This window comes from Xenopus laevis, chromosome 4S (genome assembly GCF_017654675.1).
Source record: "Xenopus laevis strain J_2021 chromosome 4S, Xenopus_laevis_v10.1, whole genome shotgun sequence".
NCBI classification, from domain to species: Eukaryota; Metazoa; Chordata; class Amphibia; order Anura; family Pipidae; genus Xenopus; species Xenopus laevis.
In genome coordinates this window covers 80,697,399-80,724,238 of record NC_054378.1, presented here as the reverse complement: position 1 = coordinate 80,724,238, position 26,840 = coordinate 80,697,399, and the positions used below count along the sequence as shown (strand labels likewise).

General features: G+C 37.5%; 1 protein-coding gene across 1 annotated transcript in view; it reads left to right on the top strand.

The window, feature by feature from the left end:
• LOC108715646 (LIM/homeobox protein Lhx4) overlaps positions 1–26,840 on the top strand; it is a 32,610-nt gene that overhangs the window by 3,244 nt on the left and 2,526 nt on the right. Inside the window, exons 2-5 of the mRNA XM_018260984.2 lie at positions 17,839–18,010; positions 22,580–22,782; positions 23,625–23,779; positions 25,445–25,613. Coding sequence (XP_018116473.1) covers positions 17,839–18,010; positions 22,580–22,782; positions 23,625–23,779; positions 25,445–25,613 — 699 coding nt within the window. The remainder of the gene's footprint in view (positions 1–17,838; positions 18,011–22,579; positions 22,783–23,624; positions 23,780–25,444; positions 25,614–26,840) is intronic.

Below are 26,840 nucleotides of genomic sequence, written 5' to 3'. Positions count from 1 at the left end.
ATTCTGCTGTTAGCACCCAGGCACCGTTCACTTTGTTACGTGATGTGCTGGCTACTTTCTGTTCCTATATATATATATATATATATATATATATATATATATATATATATATATATATATATATATATATATGTATATGTATATATATATATATATATACACACATTGGATGGATGGATGGATAAATAGACAGATAATAGATAGAAGACAGGCAGATAGATAGATAGTGAATAGATATATATATATATATATATATATATATATATAGATATATATAGATATATATATATATATATATATATAGATATATATATATATATATATAATGGATTGAAAGATAAATAGATAGATAAATAATAGATAGATAGATGATAACTCTATATATATATATATATATATATATATATATATAAAAGATAGATAAATAGATATCGAAGAGAGAAAGAAAGAGAGATGATATATATATATATATATTCATATATAATATATGATAACTAGATAGATATATCATAGATAAATAGAAAACGAATAGAGAGAGATAGAGAGATAGATGATAGATAGTTATATATAATAGATTAATAGATAATGAATAGATAGATATATAATAGATAGATATATAGGTATATATGTATAAATAATGATAATGGGTGGGAGGTGTATAAGTGCCAGTATCTATGGCATGGGGTCAGGGAAGACGGGTAGGTCACAGTATATTTTGTTGTTAGATCTCACACGGACTATAGTTGTAAATAAGTGCAGATTGCGTCGATCTTGCTGCGATTTGCGTCACTCCAGCTCAGTCTTATCTGCTGTTGTTTCCCAGTGATGGGACGTAGAAGAGAATGGGCTAATTTTCCCTATTTTACTGACCCTTTACTGACTGACGCTGGGAAATTAATTGCTGGAGTCATTGTCTGTAACGCTGTATTTCTTTTCGTTGCCTGGTTTAGACATTGCACATGGTACTTATATGATAACTCAACATACCCAGCAATGGACCCAGCTTGTCTGCCTGTGATTTCTAAACCCAGGGAAAGGAGCACAGATAGATGATAGAGCTATAATGCAGGCGTTGGGGGCAGGGAATGTAGAGGTGCCTGTATCCCTGGTATTATCCCTCAGCTGCTACTGCTTGACTCTAATGTCACATCTCCTCCTCCTCTATATGGACAATTCACTGCTCCCCAACTATCTCTCTCTCTCTCTCTCTCTCTGCAGAATTTCCATCTACAGGTATTTTTGAGCGATTAAATATGTCAGTGAGAATTGGAAACATTAATATGTTGCAAAAAGTTGATTTCTGACCAATTATACAAAACACGTAAATACAAAATGTCCCATTATTTACACACACACACACACACAAGGACACATTATATATCGCTTTATTCCACTGTATTATTTAAATAAAGGCTTCTCAGGGAAACTCGCACTGTGGCATGAAACAATGGAATGTTAAATCAAATTGGCTCCTGTAGCGCCTCCTCCTGATGGATCTCTTGTATCGACTGTAACTTACAATTAGCTGCGCCACAATTTGCGAATTCAATGAGACGCAAACCCCAAATGATATTTTGCAAAACGAAAGAAAACGGAATTCAAAACAGCTTTCCGATATACATTTAATAATTATATTTTTTTTACTAGTTTTAAAGGTAATTGTAAATTTCCATTGAAAGCCGTATCTGTCTGTTCCCCCCTGCACTGCTGGTTCTCTCTCTAGAAACAATGTAGCAGAAGACTGACTTGCACATTTCTTTACGGGTCAGTTATTATTCACTCGGCTTTTGCTACACTGACTCAACAGTAACAACTACTAAGGCAGAGACTAGAAATGGACAGACACATACAAGTTATATTCACAAACACCAGTGCATTTTCTAAATGAATATATATTAGAGAGTATGCTAGAAGTACAATTGCTTTAATTCTGTAACATTTTATTTATGGGTTTAAAATGTTCCACCAAAACGTGGGGCACCGTATACACAATACTGAGTAACACTTATTTAGGGGCATGTTTATCAAGGGCTGAATTTCGGATTGGAAAAAACTTCGAAATTCGAATCCAAAAAGACCAACTGAAATAAAGTCGAATTTTTTTTCATTTGAATAGGTCCGTTTTTGATCGAATGGGTCCAGCATTCTTAGGGGCAGATTTATCAAAGGTCGAGGTGAATTTTCGAATGAAAAAAAAAAAAATCGAATTTAGAGCTATTTTAGGGGGCACATTTACGAAGGGTCGAAGTGAATTTTCAAATGAAAAAACGTAGAATTTCGAAGTATTTTTTGGGAACTTAGACCATTCGAAAATCTAAGTACTGTCTCTTTAAAAAAAACTTCGACTTCTACACTTCTGCCGAATTGCTATGTTAGCCTATGGGGACCTCCTAGAACCTAGAGCCAAAATTTGGCTAAGTTTTAAAAAGTCAGTGTTTTTTTGAAAATCATTCAATCGATCGATTAAATCATTCGAATTGTTCTATTTCTAAGATCGATCGAACGATTTTACTTAGACCGAAAACTGCCAAAAAATTCAAAAAGAAAACTTTGACTATCGAATTTGGCCAATTCGATGGTTGAATTTCGAAGTTTTTTAACTTCGAAATTCGACCCTTGATAAATCTGCCCCTATGTGTACTTCTACTAGGGAATAGTCCAAATGTATCATATACTGTCTGTTTAAAAATTCAACTTCGAAAAATTCGCCATCTAAAACCTGCTGAATTGCTGTTTTAGCCTATGGGGGACCTCCTAGAATCTATTTGGAGTCAATTGGTGGACTAAAAAATAAAATCTAAGTTTTTTTTTTTGGGAAAAACTTCAAATCGAATTCGATCGAATGTGCTATTCCTTAATTTCTTACGATTCAGCCGAATACAGACCTATTCGACCAAAAAAAAAAAACTTCAACTTAATTTCGGTTGGTCTTTTTGAATTCAAATTTCAAAGTTTTTTCATTTTGAAATTCGACCCTTAATAAGTATGCCCCTAATTATATTGAGTTATTTAAAAACATTTTTTTTATCAGGAAATTAGAAACTGCAGCACAACTTCTATCTGCCTGTTCTCATCAGACATCTTATCTTATTCACTGGCAAAAAAAAATTGTGTTGGAAATATCTAAAGAAGGGGAAAAGGTTGGGGTAACAGTGTGCTGTGAAATAGAAGAATTCAGTGGAAAGAAGGACTTTTCATTTGTACAGCTTCACTTTAAAATTGTCATTTGAATAAAGTTGTGTTGTGTAAGCTTGCAGAAGCCAACAGAGGCACCCAGTATATACCCAGTAAACTCCACATATTCTACATCCCATTATACTTATACAATACACAGACAAGTAGCATCAGACCCCATTATACAGATTAAATAGGTTCTATTGTTTTGTGGGGTATAATGGTGTTTTATGTTATCTAATGACTGCTATAGTGGGATCTAGTGTATTTATCTAAGCCACAGCTAATACTGGTAATATTTGCATCTCAATGACCTATTTTTGCTCATGCTGGAGATATGTCTCCAGATATACGTCACGTACAGTTCAAAGCGTAAAAAAAAAAAAAAGTCTGTAAAAATGTCATGTGGGTATGATTCTTCTCACAAATTGCCATGCCCACTTTTTGAAACATGTTGGTAGATGAGGAAAAATGACAGAAAATAGGTGTGTGAATAAGTGAACTCAAATACATTTTTACGACATTTTCCTTTACCAAAATTTTTATGAATTTTTACATCTATTTATCAAAGCTCATAAGAGCACTGCCAGAGTACTGTGTGCACTGTCTTGTCCTGTCCCTGCACTATGCTGTCCTGTCTTGCAGGAGTTGCATATTTTTGCACTTGCACTTTTTGTCTGTTGTCCGGTACATCTATGTTGTGTGTAGCACCATGGTCCTAGAGGAACGTTGTTTCGTTTCACTGTGTACTGTACAAACGTATATGGATGAAATGATAATAAACTCACTCTTGACTCTTGAGTGTGCTGCAAGTTCCAGTAAGGTATTGTCCTGTACTGAACGAAGTATAGACTCAAAGATAGGCCCACAATCAGGAATCATGGGGTCCCATACTATGGCTGGAACTAGGGGTATGCAGAAGATTGTCACACCTGGTAGCTCCGCCTACTCATCTTCCATTGGCTTCTTCTCTTTTAAATATCCTGTATGTAGTATTCAATGTTCAGCCTATGACTATTAGTGTCCTCGGTAGACACGAAATGTGTCAGGCTTTGGTTCTTAATTATGGAGAATAAAATGTAAGCTTTTTAACCTTTTACAATTTGACTCCGGCTCTACTACTTTGGGGGTCCAGGCCTGTGCTAGCCTTTCACTGACGCTTTTCTTATAGCACCCCGGTCTTGTAGCACGAGCGGTTGCTGGGGGGGGGGAAGAGGTGGCCAGCCGGGTTGCCTAGGGTGCCAGAAAGAAAATAGGAAGAGTATGGAGAACTCCAGGCTTCCTCCATAGCCTTCCTCTTCACACGTCCCATGTCAAATGTGACCCTATCTTTGTACCAACTGTAAAATATGCAGATTTGTGCAGCAGGGTTGACAGCAGGAATCATCTCTTGCCCCTTCAGTTCCTCTTCAGTCAGTTGCAGCATACACAGTACAAAGATATGGACACTAATAATTTGGTATGGGGAGGGCTAAAGGAGGGGTTTCACGGATTGTGGTGAAGGTTTTCTTCTCCTTTTTTAGGAAATACATCCCCAAAGGCACTAAAACCATTTTGCAACCAATCAACTGTTTTACCCACAACTAACACTGCTTTACACAATTTGCTAAAGTTTTCAGATGGATTTTTTTCAGTGAGAATTGGGTAGTTAAGAATTCTCTCCCTTGTCTGGTAGATACAATAGGTTAAAACAAAACCGGTAGCACACGTATGTGCTTTATGTGAAATGCACATAAAGCTTGTTGCCACATAGACCTGGCTTATGTTATTAATGATAACTCTACCCCTAATAGTTTTTTATTTTTGCATATTTAGAAAATATGTAATTCTAAGTAACTTCCCAGTATACCCGGATTACACATATCAATGGTTGTAGTAATTTGTAAATGTATTTGCTGTTGAAATCAGCATTAATCTGCCTAATATATTCTCTGCACTGCTGATACTGACTCTTGAAACCAGCTAACGGCTCGACGGAGAACCTGATTTGTGCTAAAAGAGTCAGAACCAGCACTGTCGAAAGGAACAATTACTTTTACAAATAACTTTAAAACCATTTACATTTTTCAATTAATATATATTGAAAAGTTTCTTTGAATTATATTTTATTTTGTTAGGGATCCAAGGCTGTTTGTAGCTGATTATGGCCCACTTTGGAATATCTGATCTGAGATTCAGCGATTAGTTGTACATTCATGTGTTATATATTTCTAGGATTGCTGGGGGCTAATATTTTAACATGCAATATTTTGCTTTTTCGATGCAAAAAGACCTCTGGTTCTGGTATTTTCTATAAGCACCCATATTATAAATTATAAACCATGTCACTGAATGCTATAGATGCTCCTGAATGTCATTAGTTACATTAATGCAAAAGCTCCACTAAGGTTTTGCCAACAGTTATACTCTGAGACAATTACCACTGTTTTTAAAACTTTTTAAATTCCATAGCATTTTAATATTTAGAATGTATTTTTCTTTCTACTTTTTGACATTTTAGTCTGCCATTCACAACGTTGCCTGGTTGCTACTGAGGGACCAGACAACTGCAGAAAATAAATAATGAAATGCAAATACCTAGAATACCATGTACTCTAGAATATCATTCTAAAAGTTCAATTAAAGGTGAAAATTACCTTTCGTTGATATCTTTGTTGCGCATGTTTTCCCATTATACAGCACTGCTTAGTTTTTTCATGGAGAATTGCACAAGAGCTAATCATTACTTTTGCTGGGTCACAGATGAATGGGGAAACACCCTTGGCTTCAATCCATACTGCATATTGTCTATGTGCTTGTAGTATATCATCTCTGCCTGCAATAAATCAGTGTCTTTGTTGTCTTCTACTGTATATCTTATTGTCAGCATATTGCTCAAGTGTTGTCATCTTGTCCGACTCTGCTTACTATTCGCTCCCTTTCTACCTATAACTGCTGCCAGTTGTTAAGATCTTTTAAAAAGGTATAATGAGAGGGAAATTTAAATTGAGATTTTTATTGATGATATCATTTACTGTATTCTTAAGCCTTATCTCCAGCCCACAAATTGTCCACTTTATTATTATACATTATAGTTTGCGTTTGCCCAACAAAATGAAGAACAGTAGGAAAACCGCACAAACCCTGGCACAAGATATCTCTGCCATTTCTAATTCTATATATAGGGAGAGAGTTGCAGTTCTATGCTAAAATCCTTAATGTATCTGGCAACTAGAGAGATTACACAGCACTCCCTTCAGAACTGCAAAGGGCCAGTGAGTCAGTATGAAAAGAAAGAACCTGGCACAAAGTGGCTAGAAGAACACTGGGGTAATTTCATCTCCTTCATAGGCAGTTAGAATATAATCACAGAATTGATCAAATATTGATTAAAAAAAATAAGGAATAAAATACATTTAGAGGACAGTATATTTTACAAGAGAAAGATGATTTGACACAGATACACATTATAGAGGAGATGGGGGTCAAATGCACAGCTGCAGGGTCCCCTAAAGTTAAGGGTCATATTTATCAAGGGTCGAATTTTGAATTGAAAAAATTATGAAATTAGTATTCAAAAAGACCAAACAAAATTAAGTCGAAGTTTTTTCGATCTAATAGGTCCGTATTCAATCGAATTTGAATCGTACGAATTGAACGAATTGTATTCGAAGTTTTTCCCATAAAAACGTAGATTAGAAAGTCCACTAATTGGGTTCTAGGAGGCCCCCCATAGGCTAAAACAGCAATTCGGCAGGTTTTAGATAGCGAATGGTTGAAATCGAATTTTTAAGGAGACAGTACATGATAAATTTAATTTTTTTTTCAAATTCAAATCGAATTTGGACTATTCCCTAGTCGAAGTATGCAAAAAATAGCTCAAAACTAGATTTTTTTCATTCGAAATTCACCTCGACCTTTGATAAATCTGCCCCTAAGTAGCCAAATGCCTGAATTGTTTTTCTAGCATATTTAGCATATTATCTTGCTTATATAGACCTTATTGAAAGTCGTTTTTGGGTCGGGTATAGAGGGTATTTGCCTTGAGCCCCCAGGCCGGAGGGGGGTATACAGGAGGGAAATCCAACCAGGATAGGCCTGGACTGGCAGTCTGTGGATTCTGGCAAATACCATAGGGGCTACACTAAAATGCCATAGACAATCACTATTTATTGGGCTGCTGGGGGCGATTTGGGCCTCTGAGTAATTTTAAAGCCAAGGCATATTTTGAATACCATTCAGGGCCTGGCAACAGCTGTTGTTGAACTACAACTGTACGTTTGCAGGATGAAATAAAAAACAAGTTGCAGTACAATATAAGTAAATGTATGTCAGTTTCTGTTTCATGCCTATTAAAATGTCAGGGAATTTAAAGTTATTAATAAATATATTTGCCATTTAAAACAGTATTTTTCTGGCTATTTATATATTCTCTGCTGGTTCCGACTATGGAAACAATTCAGCAGTAGCTTTCGATTACAGAACTTAAGGAGAATGTTGCTAAATTGTATCAAGAGAAAGTTACAACTAGTTCTATAGTTGCTGTAGCCTCAGGCTAATGATACTCTAATATCCTCCACCAACGGAAGGAGGATACTACTTGGGAATTGCAGCATTAAGCCCCATATTTATAATGCTTTGGAAAATATTTTATGCCTTGTATAAAATTAAATTGGTGTAAAATAGCTGGCGTATCTGTAACACCCCCAGCATAGTCCTTACACATGAACTTACACTGTCCTCCACAATAAAACTGAAAGTCTATTATTTCAGAAGGAAATAACTGGATTATTTATAATGATCAGACTAACAGCAAAATGTACCCCATTCTGTTACCCCACCTCAGATCTGGAGTAATCCTCTGAAGTCACTGACATAATTTCTTATACAAAAAGTGGTTTAAAATGCTGTGTAAAAAGAGCCAATGTTCAACACCAATTATTTTAACTGATCTTGTTGTATGCCAGCATTTTATACACAATGGGGTATATTTAGAATAGAGTGAAGTTAGAGATCACCACCATCCGCTAGAGTGAAATTCAGCCACTCCATTAATTTCTATGGGATTTTTTAAGCACTGCGTATCTTGACAGTGCTATATAAATAAATGATGATGATTTTTAAAAGAGTATTTATCAGTGGGTGAAAGTGAAAGTTCAACTTTCATAAGCCCATAGAAATGATCCCGCGGTGTTTCTTACAGACCTTTTTAAGTATGTGCGATTTTACCTTGCATACAATGGTAACAAAGTGAGATTATTTGGTTATTTCGGTGGCATCGTTTTACACACCTTTATAAATATACCTTTTAGTCTGCCGTGGTTAACGAAATGTGCTGTACATGTTTAGAAATCGAACGATGTTAAGGTCTTGACATTCTCTTTATTATATACTCCTTCTTAAAATACCCCTGATTGATTTAATATCATGGGAAATCCATTTCTTACTGGTGCTCTAATAAATTCTGCCTGGGACTCATTGTGCTTAACTATAATGCTGCCAACGCAGAGTGATGCAGAATTGTACCTGGATAATCTTCCTAGTAGCAAAAGCACACGTGACGATTTTAAACAAAGATACATTGAAATAATAAATAAAAGCCCAAATATAATGTATTATGGATAGGGTTACCACCTTTTCTGGAAAAAAATACCGGCCTTCTTATATATTTATCTTTTTTCCTTATTAATAAAATTGGGATCAACCATCATTTTTACTGTCCAGGCCGGTTAAATACTGGCCAGGTGGCAACCCTAATTATGGAGTAGTCTTGGTGTATGTACAAGAGATGTTTTATTTGTATGTGTAGACACTAGGCATAGCTGTATTATCTGGTTATAAAATTGTTAGTAGAAGCAAGCAATGGTAATTCTTATTTAAAGTAGGGATACACCAAATCAGCGTCGGACTGGGACACTGGGGAAAAAACCTGGTGGGCCCCAGCCTTCATGGGCCCCGCCGACCCAGACATCATTGTTAGACATTGCTGGCTCTCCTGACTTCCCCCTGCCCAGCAGTAAGGCAGCAGGGGACCCTGGGAGGGGGGAGCAGTGCGGACGCTGCTACTGGGGGGGTGGCGGCCATGGCGGGGCCCTGATTTGTCAGCCCTGGTTGGCCCTGACCCACCTCGTCCTTGCGTCCGACCCTGGGCCCAGATCTTCCAGCAGTAGCTGGCGCTCCTTACCTCCCCCCGCCAATCGTGTAAAAGGAAGGCACGATGCCGGGGGGAGCCCAGAGACTGGGGCAGCACTAGCAGGGGGCATTGCCACTGGGAGGGGGTAGTGGTTTGGGCCCTGCCACAAGGGGGGAGCAGCAGGCGCCCTGCTACTGGGGGGGGGCGGCCATGGCTTGGGCCCTGATTTGTCAGCCCTGGTTGGCCCTGAGCCCCCTGCAGTCCGACCCTGGGTCCAGATCTGCTAGACATAGCCAGTGCTCCTAACTTCCCCCCGCCCGATCGCATAAGGAAGGCATGATGCAGGTACACAGAAGGACTTTTGCAGCAATGGAGGCCTTGCAACGAAGGGGGACGGCAGGGCCCTGATGTGTTAGCCCCAGTGGGCCCTGACCCCCCCCAGTCCGAACCTGCACCAAATCCACTGTTATTAGATTTGACCGAATCCCAAATCTTTCATGAAGAATTCAACTGAATCCCGGACTGAATCCAAAACCTAATTTGCAGGATATAACAATTTCCTTGTTTGTGTAATAAAAAGTATTTTTAAGGATTCAGATTTGGTTCAGCCAGGCACTTGGATTGAAATCTTGGATTTGGTGCATGCCTAGTTTAAAGGTGGCTTCCTGCACAAAAGTAAGAAGTTTTCCAGTAATAAGTTGTATTACCTACACTGTGCACTCGTGCAACCTATAACATTTGCAAGGTTTTTCAACAGATACCAGGTTTGCAAAAAACTTTAATAAATGTGCGCAAAAGAACAATTTTGAATATTTGTCCTGTTAATGAATTTTATTACATGACCCCCTTGTGAAGTTGTGGGGGGGGGGGATAATATATAAAGGAATGGCATCTTTAATATGTTGGAGCATTTACACTCTGCTTTAGAGGGCATGTAAAGTCTAAAATAGAATAAGGCTAGAAATGCTGTATTTTGTATACTAAATATAAATATGAACTTACTGCACCACAAGCCTAATCAAACAAATGATTTATGCTTTCAAAGTTGGCTACAAGGTGTCACCATCTTGTAACTTTGTTAAAGGAATTGTTCAGTGTAAAAATAAAACTGGGTAAATAGATAGGCTGTGCAAAATAAAAAATGTTTCTAATATAGTTAGTCAGCCAAAAATGTAATGTATAAAGGCTGGAGTGATTTGATGTGTAACAAGTCAGTCTGAACACTACTTCCTGCTTTTCAGCTCTCTTGGTTACACTGACTGGTTACCCTGGCTACCAGGCAGTAACCAATCAGAGACTTGAGGGGGGGGGCACATGGGTCATATCTGTTGCTTGTGAATCTGAGCTGAATGCGGAGGATCAATTGCAAACTCACTGAACAGAAATGTACCATGTGGCCCCCCTTCAAGTCGCTGACTAACTCAGAGTTATAGAGCTGAAAAGCAGGAAGTTGGATTCTGGCTGTTATATTAGAAGTCTGTTCACTCCAGCCTTTATATATTACATTTTTGGCTAACTTATATTAGAAACATTTTTTATTTTACACAGCCTATCTATTTACACAGTTGTTATTTTCACACTAAACTATTCCTTTAAACATCTTTGCAAGACCAAGACTGTGCACATGCTCAGTGTGGTCTGGGCTGCTTAGGGATCGTCATAAACAAAGCTGCTTGAGTTCTGCATGGCTGGGAAGTAAGATGGGGGCTCCCCCCTGCTGTTCATAAGTATGATTGTTTCCCTGCAGAGCAGATAGGGACCATCTGACAATTCCTATCCACAGCAGTAAATGAAGGGAAATTTCACTGCATACAGTCAGGTTTCTTATAAAAACATTTTTTAATCATAGTATATTGGAGATATGTTTCTAGTAAAAATGGGATTTTATTTTTGTTGCCTTTACATGCCCTTTAAATGTTCAGGAAAATTCCCCCACTTCAGAGGTGGAAGAGATTTTATTGAAAAACTAGGGTATAGCCATAGCTGAATTGTAGATTCCAGTCAAGAAGTGTGTTGGCGCCAGAACATACAGCTCTTTGGAGGGGTCCCAGTGTGAAAACCAGCGGTGAAGTGTTTAAATACCTTCAATAGGGACAAACAATCCTAGAAGTGCACATGCCAGTTAGTGCACTACTAGGATTGTTTGTCCCTCTTTAATATATTTAAACAACACCAATACACAGTATTTCACACTAGAAATCCCCTTGAGCAAGGAGTTTTCTTAAAACTTAGTGTTTCTTACCATTTTGAACAATGTGTCAGGTTAAACCAGTGCCGTTTCTGGGTAAGGAGAGGTCATGACTCTTTAATCATGTGATTAAGCCTGTACATCTATTATTTTGATATCCCAGTTTCTATGTGGGGATATCCTTAAAATCTGCCCTCTAAATCGCACTTGAGGACTGGATTTTGCCACTCCTGATCTTGTTGATTAGCTGTAAAATTTAGTCTTCTTAGGTCACACAGGGTAGGATTTAAGGATAGCCTGAATTGCACACAGATGGATTATTTACAGGCTCAGCCATTTTTGTTTGACCCATCTGTAGCAAGCAGGAATAACTCTTAATGGAGGCTTATTTAGTGACCTTTGAGGTCTGGGCTTATGTAGCAAGGTTTAGGTTAATTGACAGGGTGCAAAGACTTAGAGCTCCTTTAAGCGGCCACTGCTGCTGAAAGCAGATTTTGTTGTCAGCCTCATTTTTAGGAGATAAGCATTTGCTATGCTGGAAATTAGACTCTTCTGATCCTGTATTTTAGTAATTTTAACCCTTATAATTTGTGCACTTTATGTTTAATGGTTTGTGCTGAAGGCAGGAAAGCAAAGCTTCCTTATATAAAACCAACAGCACCACCAAAATAAAAAAACACAAACAAAAAGTGTAAATTTTTTCTGCATTTCTTCTCAGCATTTTCACTTGCACCTTGGAGGGCTCCTGGGCTAACATATTTAAATGTTTCTATTAAAAGTAGTGCTGAAATCTGCCCCATTAGTGTATACGGATGTTGGTGCTGAAGGAAGAGTTTTTTTTTAGCCCAGTGTGACATGGCCCTTAGACTAATAGCAGATGAGTTTTTTTTTCTCTGCTGACACCTGCAGAGAAAAGCCAATAATGTGTTGCCTTCTGTTCCATGAATGTGTATTGAAAGGCACTGGATGGGTTGAACCCATACCTATGAGTGGACATACAGTATATTCAGGGAGCAGATCTTCTTCATTGGTAATATTATATGTCTATAAACAACCAGTCTGTCATTAGCCTTAGAGACTCGGCATGCCTTTTTAGTCTTACCAAATTTCCTTACAGAGGTGGTTCACCTTAGAGTTAACTTTTAATATGTTATAGAATGGCCAATTCTAAGCAACTTTTTAATTGGTCTTCATTATTTATTTTTTTATAGTTTTTAAATGATTTGCCTTTTTCTTCTGACTCTTTCCAGCTTTCAAAAGGGGGTCACTGACCCCATCTAAAAAACAATTGCTCAGCAAGGCTACACATGTATTGTTATTGCTTCTTTATTAGTCATCTTTCTATTCAGGCCTCTGCTGTTCATACTCCAGTCTCTTACTCAATTCAGTGTTTGGTTGCTAGGGTAAATTGGACCCTAGCAACCAGATTGCTGAAATTGAAAAATGTTGGCCTGTTTATACAGCTTTGTTGTAAGACAAAATTGGCAAAGAATTACACCAAACATTGTCACATCACTAAATACAATCCAGCACATCTATAATCATGTGTATTGATTTAAGGTGTATGAGAAGTCTAATGTAAAATTCTTGAATGAAAAGCAGCAGTCGCTTGAAGAGCAACAATCTAAATGTCCAGTTAAAGCGTGCTTAGTAAGAGAAATATGTAAGCTAGCAATGCTCACACTTGTGGGGCTAACCCATCAGGATCCACCAGGGCAGGGCCGGGATTCTGAAAATACATTGTCCTATATTTAAATAAATTCGATTTCTCAAGGAAATATTTATCTAAATATTATTTAGTACCCAGGAGTTGACTCTAATAGAACTATTCATGACCAATGCTCTGCTCCTGAAATCTACTACTAGATCATGTTTTACTATCTATATATATATCTATAAAGCATAAATATACGCTTTTCAATCTTCCAATGCAGTTCAATCTTGTTTCCCTCATGTCTCACCACTTTTCTGTCTGCACAATTTACACAATTAAGATTGAACACCATTATGCAATTTGCAAAAGAATGACTGTCGCTAGCAACCGATGCTTACCAATCAGCAGCTAGCTTTTACTAGCAGTTTGAATAGTTAAAGCAGACATATGATTGGTGGCCAACCTTTGCCTGTGTTTTTGAATAACGCTGGAATTGCCTAAACCTTACCTTGACAGGGTGTGGAAACGTATTTGAAAGTGTAATTCTCTTGAAAACAGTGTCTATCTGTTCATTGCTATTATCTATCCTGGTAGTTCCGACTATTGAAACAATGTAGCAGAATCCAGCTGGTCATCTGTTTAAAACTATTGAATATGTAAAGTTGAAAGTTATTTTTTTTTTTCATTAAGCAAAATTGTGCTTACATATCTTTTATCTCTAAAACCCTTTTAGAAGCCCAAAAAACTAGTAAACTCCTTAGTAAATGGTAGAAAAGGGGTGCAGTGTTGATATTATGGAATGAAGGCGGATACGGATATACTGTGTGTGTACACACACACACACATAGATATAGATAGATATAGATATAGATATATATATATATATATATATATAGATATATATAGATATATAGATATATATATATATATATATATATATATATATATATATATATATATATTATAATGGTGTATAAGCAAGTAAAAGAAAATCAGTACATACACACACTCTTAATTTTTATTGAGGCTTTTAGCGATTCCATTCCCATCGCCTCTGCATGTTAGAAATACTGTTATAGTGTGTCAGCAGTTTGCAGCCAATGCATTTGCTAAATGTGTGCCTGACCTATTCTTCTCAGTTGTGCTGGGAAAGCAATTGCTCTGCTCACTGTGCACCGCATTACATTCCACATTTCCATTTTACTGCTTTCAGGGACTCTGCAACCGGTTACATGAAAATGACCACAATTGGGGATTTTGATGTTACTGCTGTCTGTCACTATGTAAAATGCATAATCTAAAAGCATTGGCATATCTACCTTTATTCTTTTGTGCTGATGAATGTTTAGATGCCAAAGCAAGTAGATGTAGATGCATTCTGCTTCCCAAACAGAAACTCTGTAATTTAGGGACTGATAATGTTTTAGGTTAAGGGAACAGTAACACCAAAAAAATGAAAGTGGTTTAAATTAATGAAAATACCATGTAGTGTTGCCCTGCACTGGTAAAACTGATCTGTTTGCTTCAGAAACACTACTATAGCACTACTATACTTGCATTGGATTCCTGTTTCACTTGTTAAATGCTCAATTCAATGCCTGTTCCCTAGTTTTTATAATGCAGTGTAGAACAGCTTGGTTGATATATTATTTTGCTTGAAAAGTTGGATCTCTACTGCCTCTATGCTTTCCCAATTCTTCACAGGCAATGTAATTGAATTCCACTTGGCATTTTCTCTTTAAATGAGATCTGTATGGATCTAGAAAAGGCGTAGGATAAATCTGTATGAGAAGAATAACCGAGTGAACAGTTCCTCCTTAATGGCCAGTGCTTGCAGCTTTGCCTCCATTAATAAGTGCTGAGCTTGATCCTGCTTTTGCAGTGTAAGGTGGTAAAGATGTTGGAGAGAAAATGCTCATCTGTCTTTCTTTTCTCTCATTTGGTTATACAGCAGCAAGTTGGTTTTTACTTGCAGCAAATGAGAGTTAATGTAGCTTTACATAAATAGGTGCTAAATTGCACCAATGCAGCTGCCCACAGAAACCAATCAATATTTAAATTGTATTAATCTAATAATATTTAAAAAATGAAAGTGAAGATTTGATTGGTTGCCATGGGCAACTGCAATAGTGCAATTTAGCCCCTGTTTTTGTAAATCAACTCGAATAAGTATATTGCCCTGTATTTGTTTTCTCCATCTTCGCTGTGTGTTCTAATTAGAGGATTTTAAAGCTGGCCAGACATGATCAGATTTGTTTGGGTAATATGCCTCATTCTGAGGACCATCTTGCGCGGTATGTCAACTCAGGGGTTAGTGTTTTTAGACTACAGAGGACATATCAGCGGGTGAGTGGTGCATTGGCAGATGAGTGAGTGGAATTGCAGCGATTCTTCACTTACTGCAGTTCCAGAAATAAAACATGTGTATCTAAGTGTATGTCCAGCCCTACAGCATCCATCCATTTGTCCTGTGGGCCAATCAGATACAATGGAGAGTCTCATTGACATTCAAAGTGACAAGTCATAGGTACAACTGAAGGTTACAGGGGCCACAAATGATTTTATTTTCATTATGAGTATCATCCACAACTGGACACTGGAACTGATCTGATCCAGAACAGTAATGCAATCTGACCTTCTACCTTCTGGCTGAAATATAACTGGAATTAACATCATCTGAGGGTGTGGGATGGTGGGAAGGGAGGCGGAAAAGCCTATTGTGACTCACAAACTATCCACTGGCTCACATGCAGCCCCCACAGGCTCCTGTACAATTAGACATTCACCCTGTGTGGCCCCTGTCTGACCCCTCTGTCGCTAATGGAACACATAAAAAAAATAAACACTTATTCCCCATATGGAATTTCTTTCTGTTAACAAGCCATTATATTTAATGCTACACTTTAATTCCTAATCTCTGCATAAGAAGATCTACCACGAGGATTGCTTTTATCCTGATCTATCAATTATCACAGAAAATCAAATTATTCTTTGTTTATCTCAGGTCCATATGTTAACTGAGAGCCAAAAGATTGCATTCTATGTATTATACATGTTTCTTATGCAAAGGTTCAAATACTAATTTGAAAAAGTTTGTTTGTAGCCAAAGTGCCTCCAAACAATCTACAAACCCATACCTCACTTACCTCTAGTTTGAGGCTACAATCGTATTGTTATATTTATTACTTATCTTTCTATTTGTCTCCAGTCTCTCATTCAAACTACTGCCTGGTTGCTAGAGTGAAATGAACCGTAGCAACCAGATAGCTACTAAAATTCCAGAAATAACAATAGTTTGTTTAGTGTAGACTGTAAATGTTGTCTCTCTTGTCTGTTATTGGTGTCAAGGGGTTAATACTTAGGAAGACAATTCTTAGTTCACTCTGACCGATATTGCTATGTCTCTGGAGTACAAGGCTTTCTGTTCACTGGCTGACCCAATTCCTGACACTTAAATAAAAGTAGAAAAGCAAACTGTTTTTGCTTTGACGGAGGGCAGGGGGAACATTTTCAGGTTCTTGGAATCCCTGAGATATTGAACTAAATATTGGAGCATTAGTAAAAGTCATACTTGTACACCCTAGTTGTCACAGCATTAGTATTATGCAAGTTACTAAACTCTAATGATCTCAGTGTTCAATAAGTTATACAGGGTTATGCTTAGCTTACTTAATGACAGTAGGGTACATTGATCATTTGGGTTTTTATGGCTCTGCCTAGTGCACAGTTCCACAAATGACTATAGCTATGCAAGGAATCTAAGCTGATTTAGATGGCTCAGTCTTGGCTAAATGATGGTTATTGGTTTTTATTTTTCTTGCTTCCTCTAGTCCTCAGAGCACATGCTAGTAAATTGTATGATTTATATAAAGTAATACAGCTAAAGAGGTTTCTAAATTCAAAATCAATTATTTCCAAGGATGTCCCGTATGTAGCTACATATCTCTTTGGATAGATGGCTCATTTTGAATTCCTTTAAATGTTTGCATGAAAAAACAGGCAGATTACAGAGGAAGAATGAAATGATCATACCCTCAGTCAGCAAACTAGCAGTTTTGGTTCAGCAGCGTTGACCTAAATCCTAATACTTTATAACTCGCCAATTGATCATACAGTCAAAATGTCGGGTAAAGGCACCCATAATTTATAATCTGGCAGATATCAGAAGACTAGTTTCCACTCACCCATGTATGGGACCAAAACAATGACCTCCCACTGAATATCTCATCAGGCCTTAATGTTACACTTGGCAGATATGACCATACTTTGTGTTCATCCTGACATGCAGCCCACTCCCTAAGCCAAAATCATTTAATTAATTTAATTCTCAGGCACTAACCAAAATAAGAAATATGGGAAACTACAAGACAAATTCTGAAGCATGATGATACACCTTGACTTTTGTAGGCTGGTACAGAGATATGATTACTTATCTGAAAACCTGATATCCAGAAAGCTCAGAATTACATCTCCAATAGAGTTCATTCTAGGCACAAAATGTAAATTTTTCACTGTAAAAATAAAAACCGTATGCTTGTACTTGATGATAACTGAGCTACTTGAATCCATATTGGTGTCAAAACAATTCTATTGGGGTTATTTAGGTGGTTATTTATTAAAGTCTGAATGTTAAAAAAATGTAAAATGTAGCAAAAGCAGAGTATCTTAGCCTGTAAACTCATTTGTTACCTCTACTTGTTTTCCATGCAGAAATCCCACGCTGCTCTGGATGTAATGAGCACATTCTGGACAAATTTATCCTGAAGGTTCTAGATCGTCACTGGCACAGCGCCTGCCTAAAATGCTGTGAATGTCACGTACCACTGGCTGAGCGCTGTTTCTACCGTGCTGGAAATGTTTACTGCAAAGAAGACTTCTTCAAGTAAGTACTAATTACAACTCAGATTGAAAACTACCCTGCTCTCAGTTATTGTCCGAAAAAGTTTCAGAATGGTAACAATGGCAGATTTGTTAGCAATATGCATGTTTAAACTGTTATACTCAGATACTAGATTGTACATGGAACTGTAATGAACTTTAAATGAGTGATTTAGATGTGATTTGAAGTTCTTCTTTAGAGAAGCCTAATTAATTAGACGGGATGTAGTCATTCATTCGTTGTAGTAGGCATTTGTTTTAGCAATGAAAGCAATACATTATATTTCACATCTTTTTTATGTTTGTGTTTCCTGACAGCTGTGTGTCATATCCTGTTAGGTGAATTGTATAATATCTGTGCCATTTTGGATGTGATGCTTTTTAAGACCTTAGAGCAGAAAATATGTGGAACCAGCACTAAAGGAGAGATGCTTCATCTTAGCAATTAGTGAAAAGAAGCAGTGTTTGTCTTTTATTTCTTTTAACTCGCAGCTGAACTGTATCTTGGTAAAGACAATTTTAGAAATTTGAGAGAAATGTGGTAAAGCTTTTAAATGACAGAAAAAAAAACCTAAATGGTTGACTAAATTTGGATGATCCGAATGCCCTTGGGCCAATCATTGGATCATGGGAGCAGGTCTGGACTGGGATTCAAAAACCAGTGGTAATTTCCACCTGGCCCAAATGAAGTCTGATTAGATATTCAGCTAGAACTCAATCATTTTGCTCTCAAGGAAATTCAGTTTAGAAAAATAAACTCATTTCTGCCATTTCAGTCCCCAAATTACTTTTCAACCTTGTGAAACTTTAGGTGGCTTTGGAAACTCAATGGAGCCATGTGTCTGTAGCTGCAATCTACCATTCTCTCCCCTCCCCATTTTGTATTTATTCCATCCGATAGTATTTCATGCAGTTGAATGATATCTGTATTCATCTAGTGGATTATCACACTGTTTGGTTGGAAGTTTTTGTTGCATACCAAAAGTCGATATAAATGTAATTGAAGTGAAAGGTCTTTTACTGCTGGCACGTAGTAAAGGAAGATTTTATAGCACAGGAAAAAGGAGGCAATGAAGCAACAGATGATCATCTGAATCACCCCTTTTGATGCACGAGGATTTTTGAATAATAGTTTTATATATATATATATATATATATAGTTCTATATATACATTTATTTTTTTTAACCATGTATTATTTTTAGACCTTATTTATAATCCTGGATTTAGATTTTGCTCACATGTAAGAATCGGTCTAACTTCCTTGCACTTTAAATTAGGGCTTACAATTCAGACAACTTTTGGTTATCACAGTATTTCCAAGGATGAATCTTACATAGTTAGAATTGCACTGTCAAGGCTGTATGGATGCTTTTTTTGTATCTAAAATATCCCAGCAAGCATGGCATGCAGCTATCTGTTGCTCTTCAGCCTTAAAGAGCTGTGATTAGAGGTCACAGTGACCATCTGCAAGAGAGGAGCACACGGGGAGCTGTAAGGATTGCATTTAATTCATAAGGCACATCTGAGCTTGCCCTGGGTTCTCATCTTAGTACTGGGAGTTGAACAATTTGCTGCTTTTGAATATAGGTGAGAGGGCAGAACACCCCCTGAATGCTTCACTCTAGATATATTCTTCCAATTAACATAACAGTCAATGTAGTGCTTTATAAGGATACATCACGGGTTAAACTAATGCAGCACTGTGTACAATAGAGGGGCAGCCATTTATCAACTTTATGATAGCTGTCAGGTCAGTTTGTCAGTCTTTCTTGGCTAAATAAAAAAAAAAACTCAACATGCCCCATGTAGCAGTACTGGTTGATCACATCCTCCTACCCATAGATTATTCCTTTATAACACACCTTTATGCCCAACTACCTGTAGCACTCCACACAGAGCAGTTAGAAACCTATAAGCATTTCAGCAAACAGGTCACATAGTAGCATCTCTTGGAGACTGACTGGACACAGTTCTGCCTTATCACTACAGAGAAGACATGCTGTATTGCACTTAATTGGCCGTGCTTTATGATAATAATAGTTCAGTTGCTTGGCTAAATATGATTTTAAAAAATGATTCCTATTGTATTTCTTCCCCTTAATTCACAAGAAACAAGCACATGGCCAGACTTTCCAAACACAAGAATATTATGTGCCAGTTCCCAGTATTTCAATGGGCACGAAAAAAAGTGTCTTTTACCGATAGTAGTATAGTTAGTATATTTGAAAATGATGTTCATATGGAAAGGAACAGTGTAGCATATGTTTCTGATTGTAGTCTGGGCAGTTTACAATAAGTCTTCATTGTTTTTGCATAATTTTTTCAACTTGGAGGTTTCTAAGTTTGAATTTTGAACTTGTTCCCTACTGTTGTTTTAAGTAATGCAGACTGGCAGATGAATAGGATTGCACAGATAAACATTATTGGACTAACTATGCTTGGTTCACTGATGTGTGAGCACAGTTTGGCACCTGTAATAATACAGAAACAGGTTATTAACATTAACATACGCAAGGTACGTATTCAATGGCAAAATGTATGGAGGAAATGCATTGCTGGGTGCATTTAGGGGCAGATTTATGAAGGGTCCAATTGAAAATTCAAATTTTTGATTTTTTTTTTTATGGTCAAAACCCTCAAATTCAAATTGTGAATAATCCAAACTCGATTCGAATTTCGAGATTTATCAGACCTTGCCCCTTTAAAAATTCAAATTCGACTATTCGCCACCTAAAACCTGCCGAGTTCATGTAAAAATCAATGGGAGAGGTCAAGTGACCAATATGAAGATGTCACTAGCCTTCCTAAAATTCAAGTTAACTCAATTCGAGTTAAGTCAAATTCGAATCGAGTTTTCAAGTCGGTAAAATTTGTTTGAGTTTTAGATATTCGATTTAATTCTCAAATAACCTGGCAATCGAATTGTCGAGGAAAATAAAATTTATTACAGTTAAAAAAAACCTCAAATGAATTTGAAATTCGACTTTTGATAAATGGGCCTCCCAATGCTGCGTTTATTTTTTACGTTTAACCTGGAGGATGTAATATGCCCAAGATAAGAACAGATCAGTGTGTAAAAAGAAATACAGGGCAGTGGAATGGGTGGATTAGTGTGGCTGCTGTTTGCAGGATGGTTATAGCAGTCAAGTCAGGATATGATGAGAGAATGAATCAGATTAATGTCCTCATTTCGAAAGAGAAATGATCGAATTCTGGCAGTAATTCTCAGAATAAAGTGGCAAGATTTGGCGAGGGAGGGTTGGAGCAGACCAAGAAAAAGTCCTGGGGCATTGATTGGAAAATGGAGTTTATGCAAGGCAGTGAATGGGAGAATTATGAGATGTGTGTTTCTTTTAAAGATAACTACTGTTTCAGCATCACTTTGGCATCTAGGATAAAATGGCAAAAGAAAAAGTAATGTCAGGACAGGAATAGAAATGCCAGACATAGAATCAGTTTAACCCCGATGTGGGGAATGTATATAAACGCATGCATTTAAATCTAAGTGCCAGACTAAGTATATACGGATTGCTACTATTATGCGTTTCCTATTATAATGCAATGTGACAAGGGTTAAACGTGCATTTCCCATTGCCTTTGGTGGGTAGGAATATGCTGCATTTGGCTACTAAGCACTGCGTATCTTGACAGCGCTATATAAATAAATGATGATGATGATGATGGCTACTGCTAGTCAGTAGCAGTTTAATGTGCTGCAGGCCTTTGGGTAACTGAATTGGTTCAAGCCACTTCAGAGGATCAATCTTTGTTCAGGGCCCCCGTATCTCTTAATAGAGTTTCAGATACAGGAAATCCTTTGTGTATGACTGCATATTTGTTATCCCCAAAGTTCACCTTAATTTTTCTTCAGGCTGAGCTCTCAAGCTTTATTATGCTCCAAAGCTGCTAAAAATATGAACCCAGGGGTATAACTATAGAGGAAGCAGACCCTGCAGCTGGGGGCCCAGGAGGTATAGGGGCCACATGAGGCCCTAATTCATATACAATTTCAATAAATATTGGTAAAACAGGTCAACTTCTAGACATTTTGGGGGCCTGAAAAATAATTTGCTGTGGGCCCAGTAATATCTAGTTACGTTACTGTCTGAATCCAAGTATACTCCAGCTAAAACCTGTCAAAATCATGTAGAAGTCATTAGCAGATGGTCCCTTTAACAAATGAAACATGTTTTTTTTACCTTCAGGATTCTCTATAGTTTCAGGCTGTTTGCACTGGTTTTCGTTAGATAATCTGACAATTTGAAAAAGTTGCAAATTTCAAATTGATGCTCAATTTTGGCACAACTTTTGGTCACTCCGATTTTATCAAGAATACTTAAAGGTAAATTAACGGCATTCGGGTTTGAGAGTTTGGACGAATATTTTTTATTTAAAAAAGTGAGAAAAACTGAGTTTTGCTTAATAACCCCCCTAAACTTATCATCTAAGGTTGCTGGGGAATGGATTCTTTCTGGGAAAAAAGAAACTTTCAAAATCTCAATGAAAAAGATGCCTGATGTCCAGTAAATGATCTGAGATAAGTATTTAAATGTAATATTTTTCTGCCTCAGGCGATTTGGCACCAAGTGCACGGCTTGCCAACAGGGTATCCCCCCAACTCAGGTGGTTCGCAAAGCGCAAGACTTTGTATATCATCTGCACTGCTTCTCCTGTATCATCTGCAGCAGACAACTGGCAACAGGAGATGAGTTCTACCTCATGGAGGACGGTCGGCTAGTATGTAAAGAGGACTACGAGACGGCCAAACAGAATGGTGAGATAGTCAGGCATAAACATTTCTCTACAACGCAGATCTGCTTTTTTGTCTTATATTTTTCAAGGAGAAGTAACACCAAAATATAAACATTTTTAATAAGGGTCAGAATGCTAGATCTATCTTCTCACTCTTTTAACAATGTCTTCATATTTGTCTGGTATTTGTTATCTTATATTTTATATATTGTCTTTATTTTTTTTCCAAACCACAGGATTCCGAATATTAAGTTAAATACAAATATTGAGCGTAACAGTATTACAAATATAGTCTCAAGAACGTTTCTGGTTAGTGTGGGACTTTTAGTTCTGGTAACATAACTTTTATATCAATGTTAATAGGCCAAGTTGTTATCTTATATGATTTGTATTTAATGTATGTAATACACAGAAGGGGTTATGTAATAAAAGGCACTTAAATTGCACAGGAGCAGTAACCCAGAGCAACCAATCAGCAGGTAGCATTTACTGGTCACTTGTTTAAAAGCAAAAGCTTATTGGTTGCTATGGGTTACTGCTCCTGGGCAAACTTAGTGCCTTTTATTACATATTGGGGAAAGAGTCTTAGCCATGCAGTCTTGGGCCCATTGTTTTTATTGTTGCCATAGGTATCCTACATACTGTACACAGGTTGGCCCTAAAAGTAAAAATAGCACACTTTCTAAAAATGATGCACATTATGCCAACATTGTGTAGAAATGCATTTAAGGCATTTTATATGTTACGTCTTTTAATCACAGCTTTTATTGACAAGAAACTTCAGCTGGGTTCACTCTGACATTTTCTCCAGTAATCATAAATAAAACCATAAAAAAAAAACAATTATCTGTTTCCCTCCCTCAGACGACTCCGAAGGAGGGGCCAAAAGACCTCGTACAACAATAACAGCCAAGCAGCTGGAGACATTAAAAAATGCCTATAAGAATTCTCCAAAACCAGCAAGGCATGTGAGAGAACAGCTTTCTTCAGAGACTGGACTAGACATGCGCGTAGTACAGGTATCCCATTCAAACTCGTGTATGGCCAGACTGCCACTGGAATTAAGAAAGAGTCACAGGACAAACAATAGAAGATTCAGCAAAGTGAATACAGCATTGCCCAGCATTAGAGCTGGAGTTAATACAAAGAGAAGCAATGCTAAAGCAGAAAGTCTGGGGTCCCCCAGAATAGTGTTAAATACCCTCAGTTTTATGTATGATTTTGTGCTTTTCACTTACCCTTGCATTTATAAACAAGCACTGAAGGTAGCATAATCGACCTCACAGGGAAAAGTGAAGGCTAGACGCAAAAGTAGAGCAACGTCCACAAGGTATTTACAGTCCAGTGCTGTTTTTATAAAGGGTGATTTTTTACTTTAACTTTTTGATAAATTTAAGACCCCCCAGGACTGTGGTGAGCTCTGGTTTTATTTATGTGTTTCTGGACATTTTTTTTACAGTCCTTCCATGACCATGAACCATGACTTTTTGCCCCTATAGGGGATATAAATAGGGGCAACCCTTGAAAAATACAGATAATAAATAGGTCTCGGAGTGGCATAGAGGAGGCGCAAAAGAAACTAGGTCAGTGGTATCACTGTTGACAGATAACCTGGGTTAAAGCTCCCAGACTAGATAAATTCTGTGTTCTGGTCAATCTTTACATATGCCAGTATGGAAGGTTATTATAATGTCTGCTATTACCCAGTCTACTCTTCTTCCCTGTATTTCCAATGGTCTCACCCGCATCACTCTCAATAAACCTTACCACAATCTGAGCTTCAAACAAAAATAACAACTATTTGCTCTTGATTTGACCTTAATGGTATTTGCTGTGGAGCTTTGAGATTTTGTGCTCCAATGCAGCAAATTATAAGATTTATATTTTTAATATTTATTTCGCTGCTTTATACATTTCTAGATAGAATGTATTTAAACCCTAATTAGGTTAAGGTAGAGAGGCACCCAGCTTTGTTTGTGTATAAAGATGTAGGCAAGATGAGCCTTTTTGTGGTGTGCTAGAATGTTGAGTAGCATTATGAAGAGGAAGGGAAAACTATTGAATGCATACAGTGTATGATTTTATTGGATGCATGGACTGCAGGCAGAAACTGAGAGTGAATTTTAATGCTTAGCACTCGCTGTGAATACTTAATGAGGGCTGTGTTGGATTTCTTTGAGCAATGTGGTCAAAAACGGTATATGTAGTGCTCTTTAATAATACCATATTAATTTTATACCTAGTTTATGACCATTGCCAGTTGGCTCATACCTGGATGGATAACAGGGGAGGCAGCATGGAGGCATTAGGAGAATACAAACAAAATAAATTCATTAAAAAAATACATGGGGAAAATGGTGTAAGAAGGTATAAAGGCCCAATGGATTATTTGATTAGTATTTGTACCACCACCCCAAGGGCTTCTACTATGGGCAACTTGATCTAAGAGACTACAGAAATCTTGCTTCATATATTACACATATTAAACACAGACAGGTGGATTATTCCCCATGGTTTTTACAAAGGTTTGTTTCTTATGTTTCTTTCATTAGCACATTCCTAAAGAAGACTTCGGTGTTTAGACTGGCCTATGTTGACCATGAACAAACATACCGCATATATATCTGCCTCTATTTCATTCTCATTCCTATCTTGCACCAATCTTATTTTATTACTTATTTTAGGTTTGGTTTCAGAACCGACGAGCTAAGGAGAAACGCCTCAAAAAGGATGCAGGCCGGCAGCGTTGGGGTCATTTCTATAAGAGTGCGAGGAAATCAAGGCTGGGAAAGTCAGGAAAAGAAAGTTCTACAGAGGACTGTGGTGTGAGTGACAGTGAACTGAGCTACAGAGGTAAATGAAGTCTTTTTTAATGAGAAATGCAATCACAGAATGGATGACGAATTTGTGCCTAAAAATCGTATATAAAACTGTGAAAGTTGTATTGCTGATATTTTTCCTCCCCTGGTAAAAGAAATCTTGGCTGAAACGTCACTGCCTGGGCCCTCAGCATCAGTGGGAATAAATGTACAAACCACAGTCGTTTCCAGGGATATGAAGGAGTCAAGTGAGGGGGCCTCATTAGATTTCTTCATTCCCCACCCTAACAGGGGAACTAACTGCAAATGGATATAGGGCTTGCTTGGGTGTTCTCTTGGGAAAACCATATCATGTTCTTAGCTAATGAGATGTGGCTGCGGTGGATAGGGGACATGGCCAGATGTCGAATTTAGTTGGCCTTTATTTTCTTATTGGAGCCCCAATGACAAGGCCCAGGTACCAGCTGGACTAATAACTTGGGCCCCACTTACTTAATAGTATGGGGTCCCATGATAGTTCACGGTAGTCTTGCAGTTATAACCTGTGGTGTAACTACATGGCATTAGCACCCCAACAAATAAAACATCTTTGTCTCTGGAGAAATGCTTTGCTGGTAAAAAAAACCACCTTGTTTGCTCTGGGTTAAATTCGCTGCCTAGGCACTAAATAATAGGTATGTCATATGAATGACTGGATATTATAATGAGGCCTCTATTCAGCCTGATTTCAGTGCTCTGGGAGAGTTAACGCTAAAGAGCTTACGGGCAAATGTAGTTACAACATCCGTTTTTCTGCTGCAGTAAATATAGAGGCAGTATTCCCTGTAGTCCATTTGTCAAACACAGCCATGAACCAGGCAATTTATCAGGTATATAAGAATGCTGAAAGGGCGTTAATCATGTTTCTAGCTCAGCCATCAACTGGTTTATGACTTTATTGTAGTGAATATTTAGCATCTTATAATTCAGAGTCCTTGCCTTTTTATTTAACATAAAACACACTTTCACAAAACAGCCCCTGTGTCACTTCCAGTGTACAGACCCTAAAGAAGGTTTTATGGTGGCCCTTAGCTGAAGTTTGGCAGCACTGAATTCCTCATATAAATTGCCCCAGGGTTATATAGATGGTTTTATTAATTAATTTATTAAAGCTCTCTAGTGTGTTGGGGGGTGGGGTGTTGGGACATCCTCTGTTGCTTATGCAGTAGGGAGAATTTACACAGCAGCTTAATCATATAACCTATAGTAGTCTTTCTAAAGC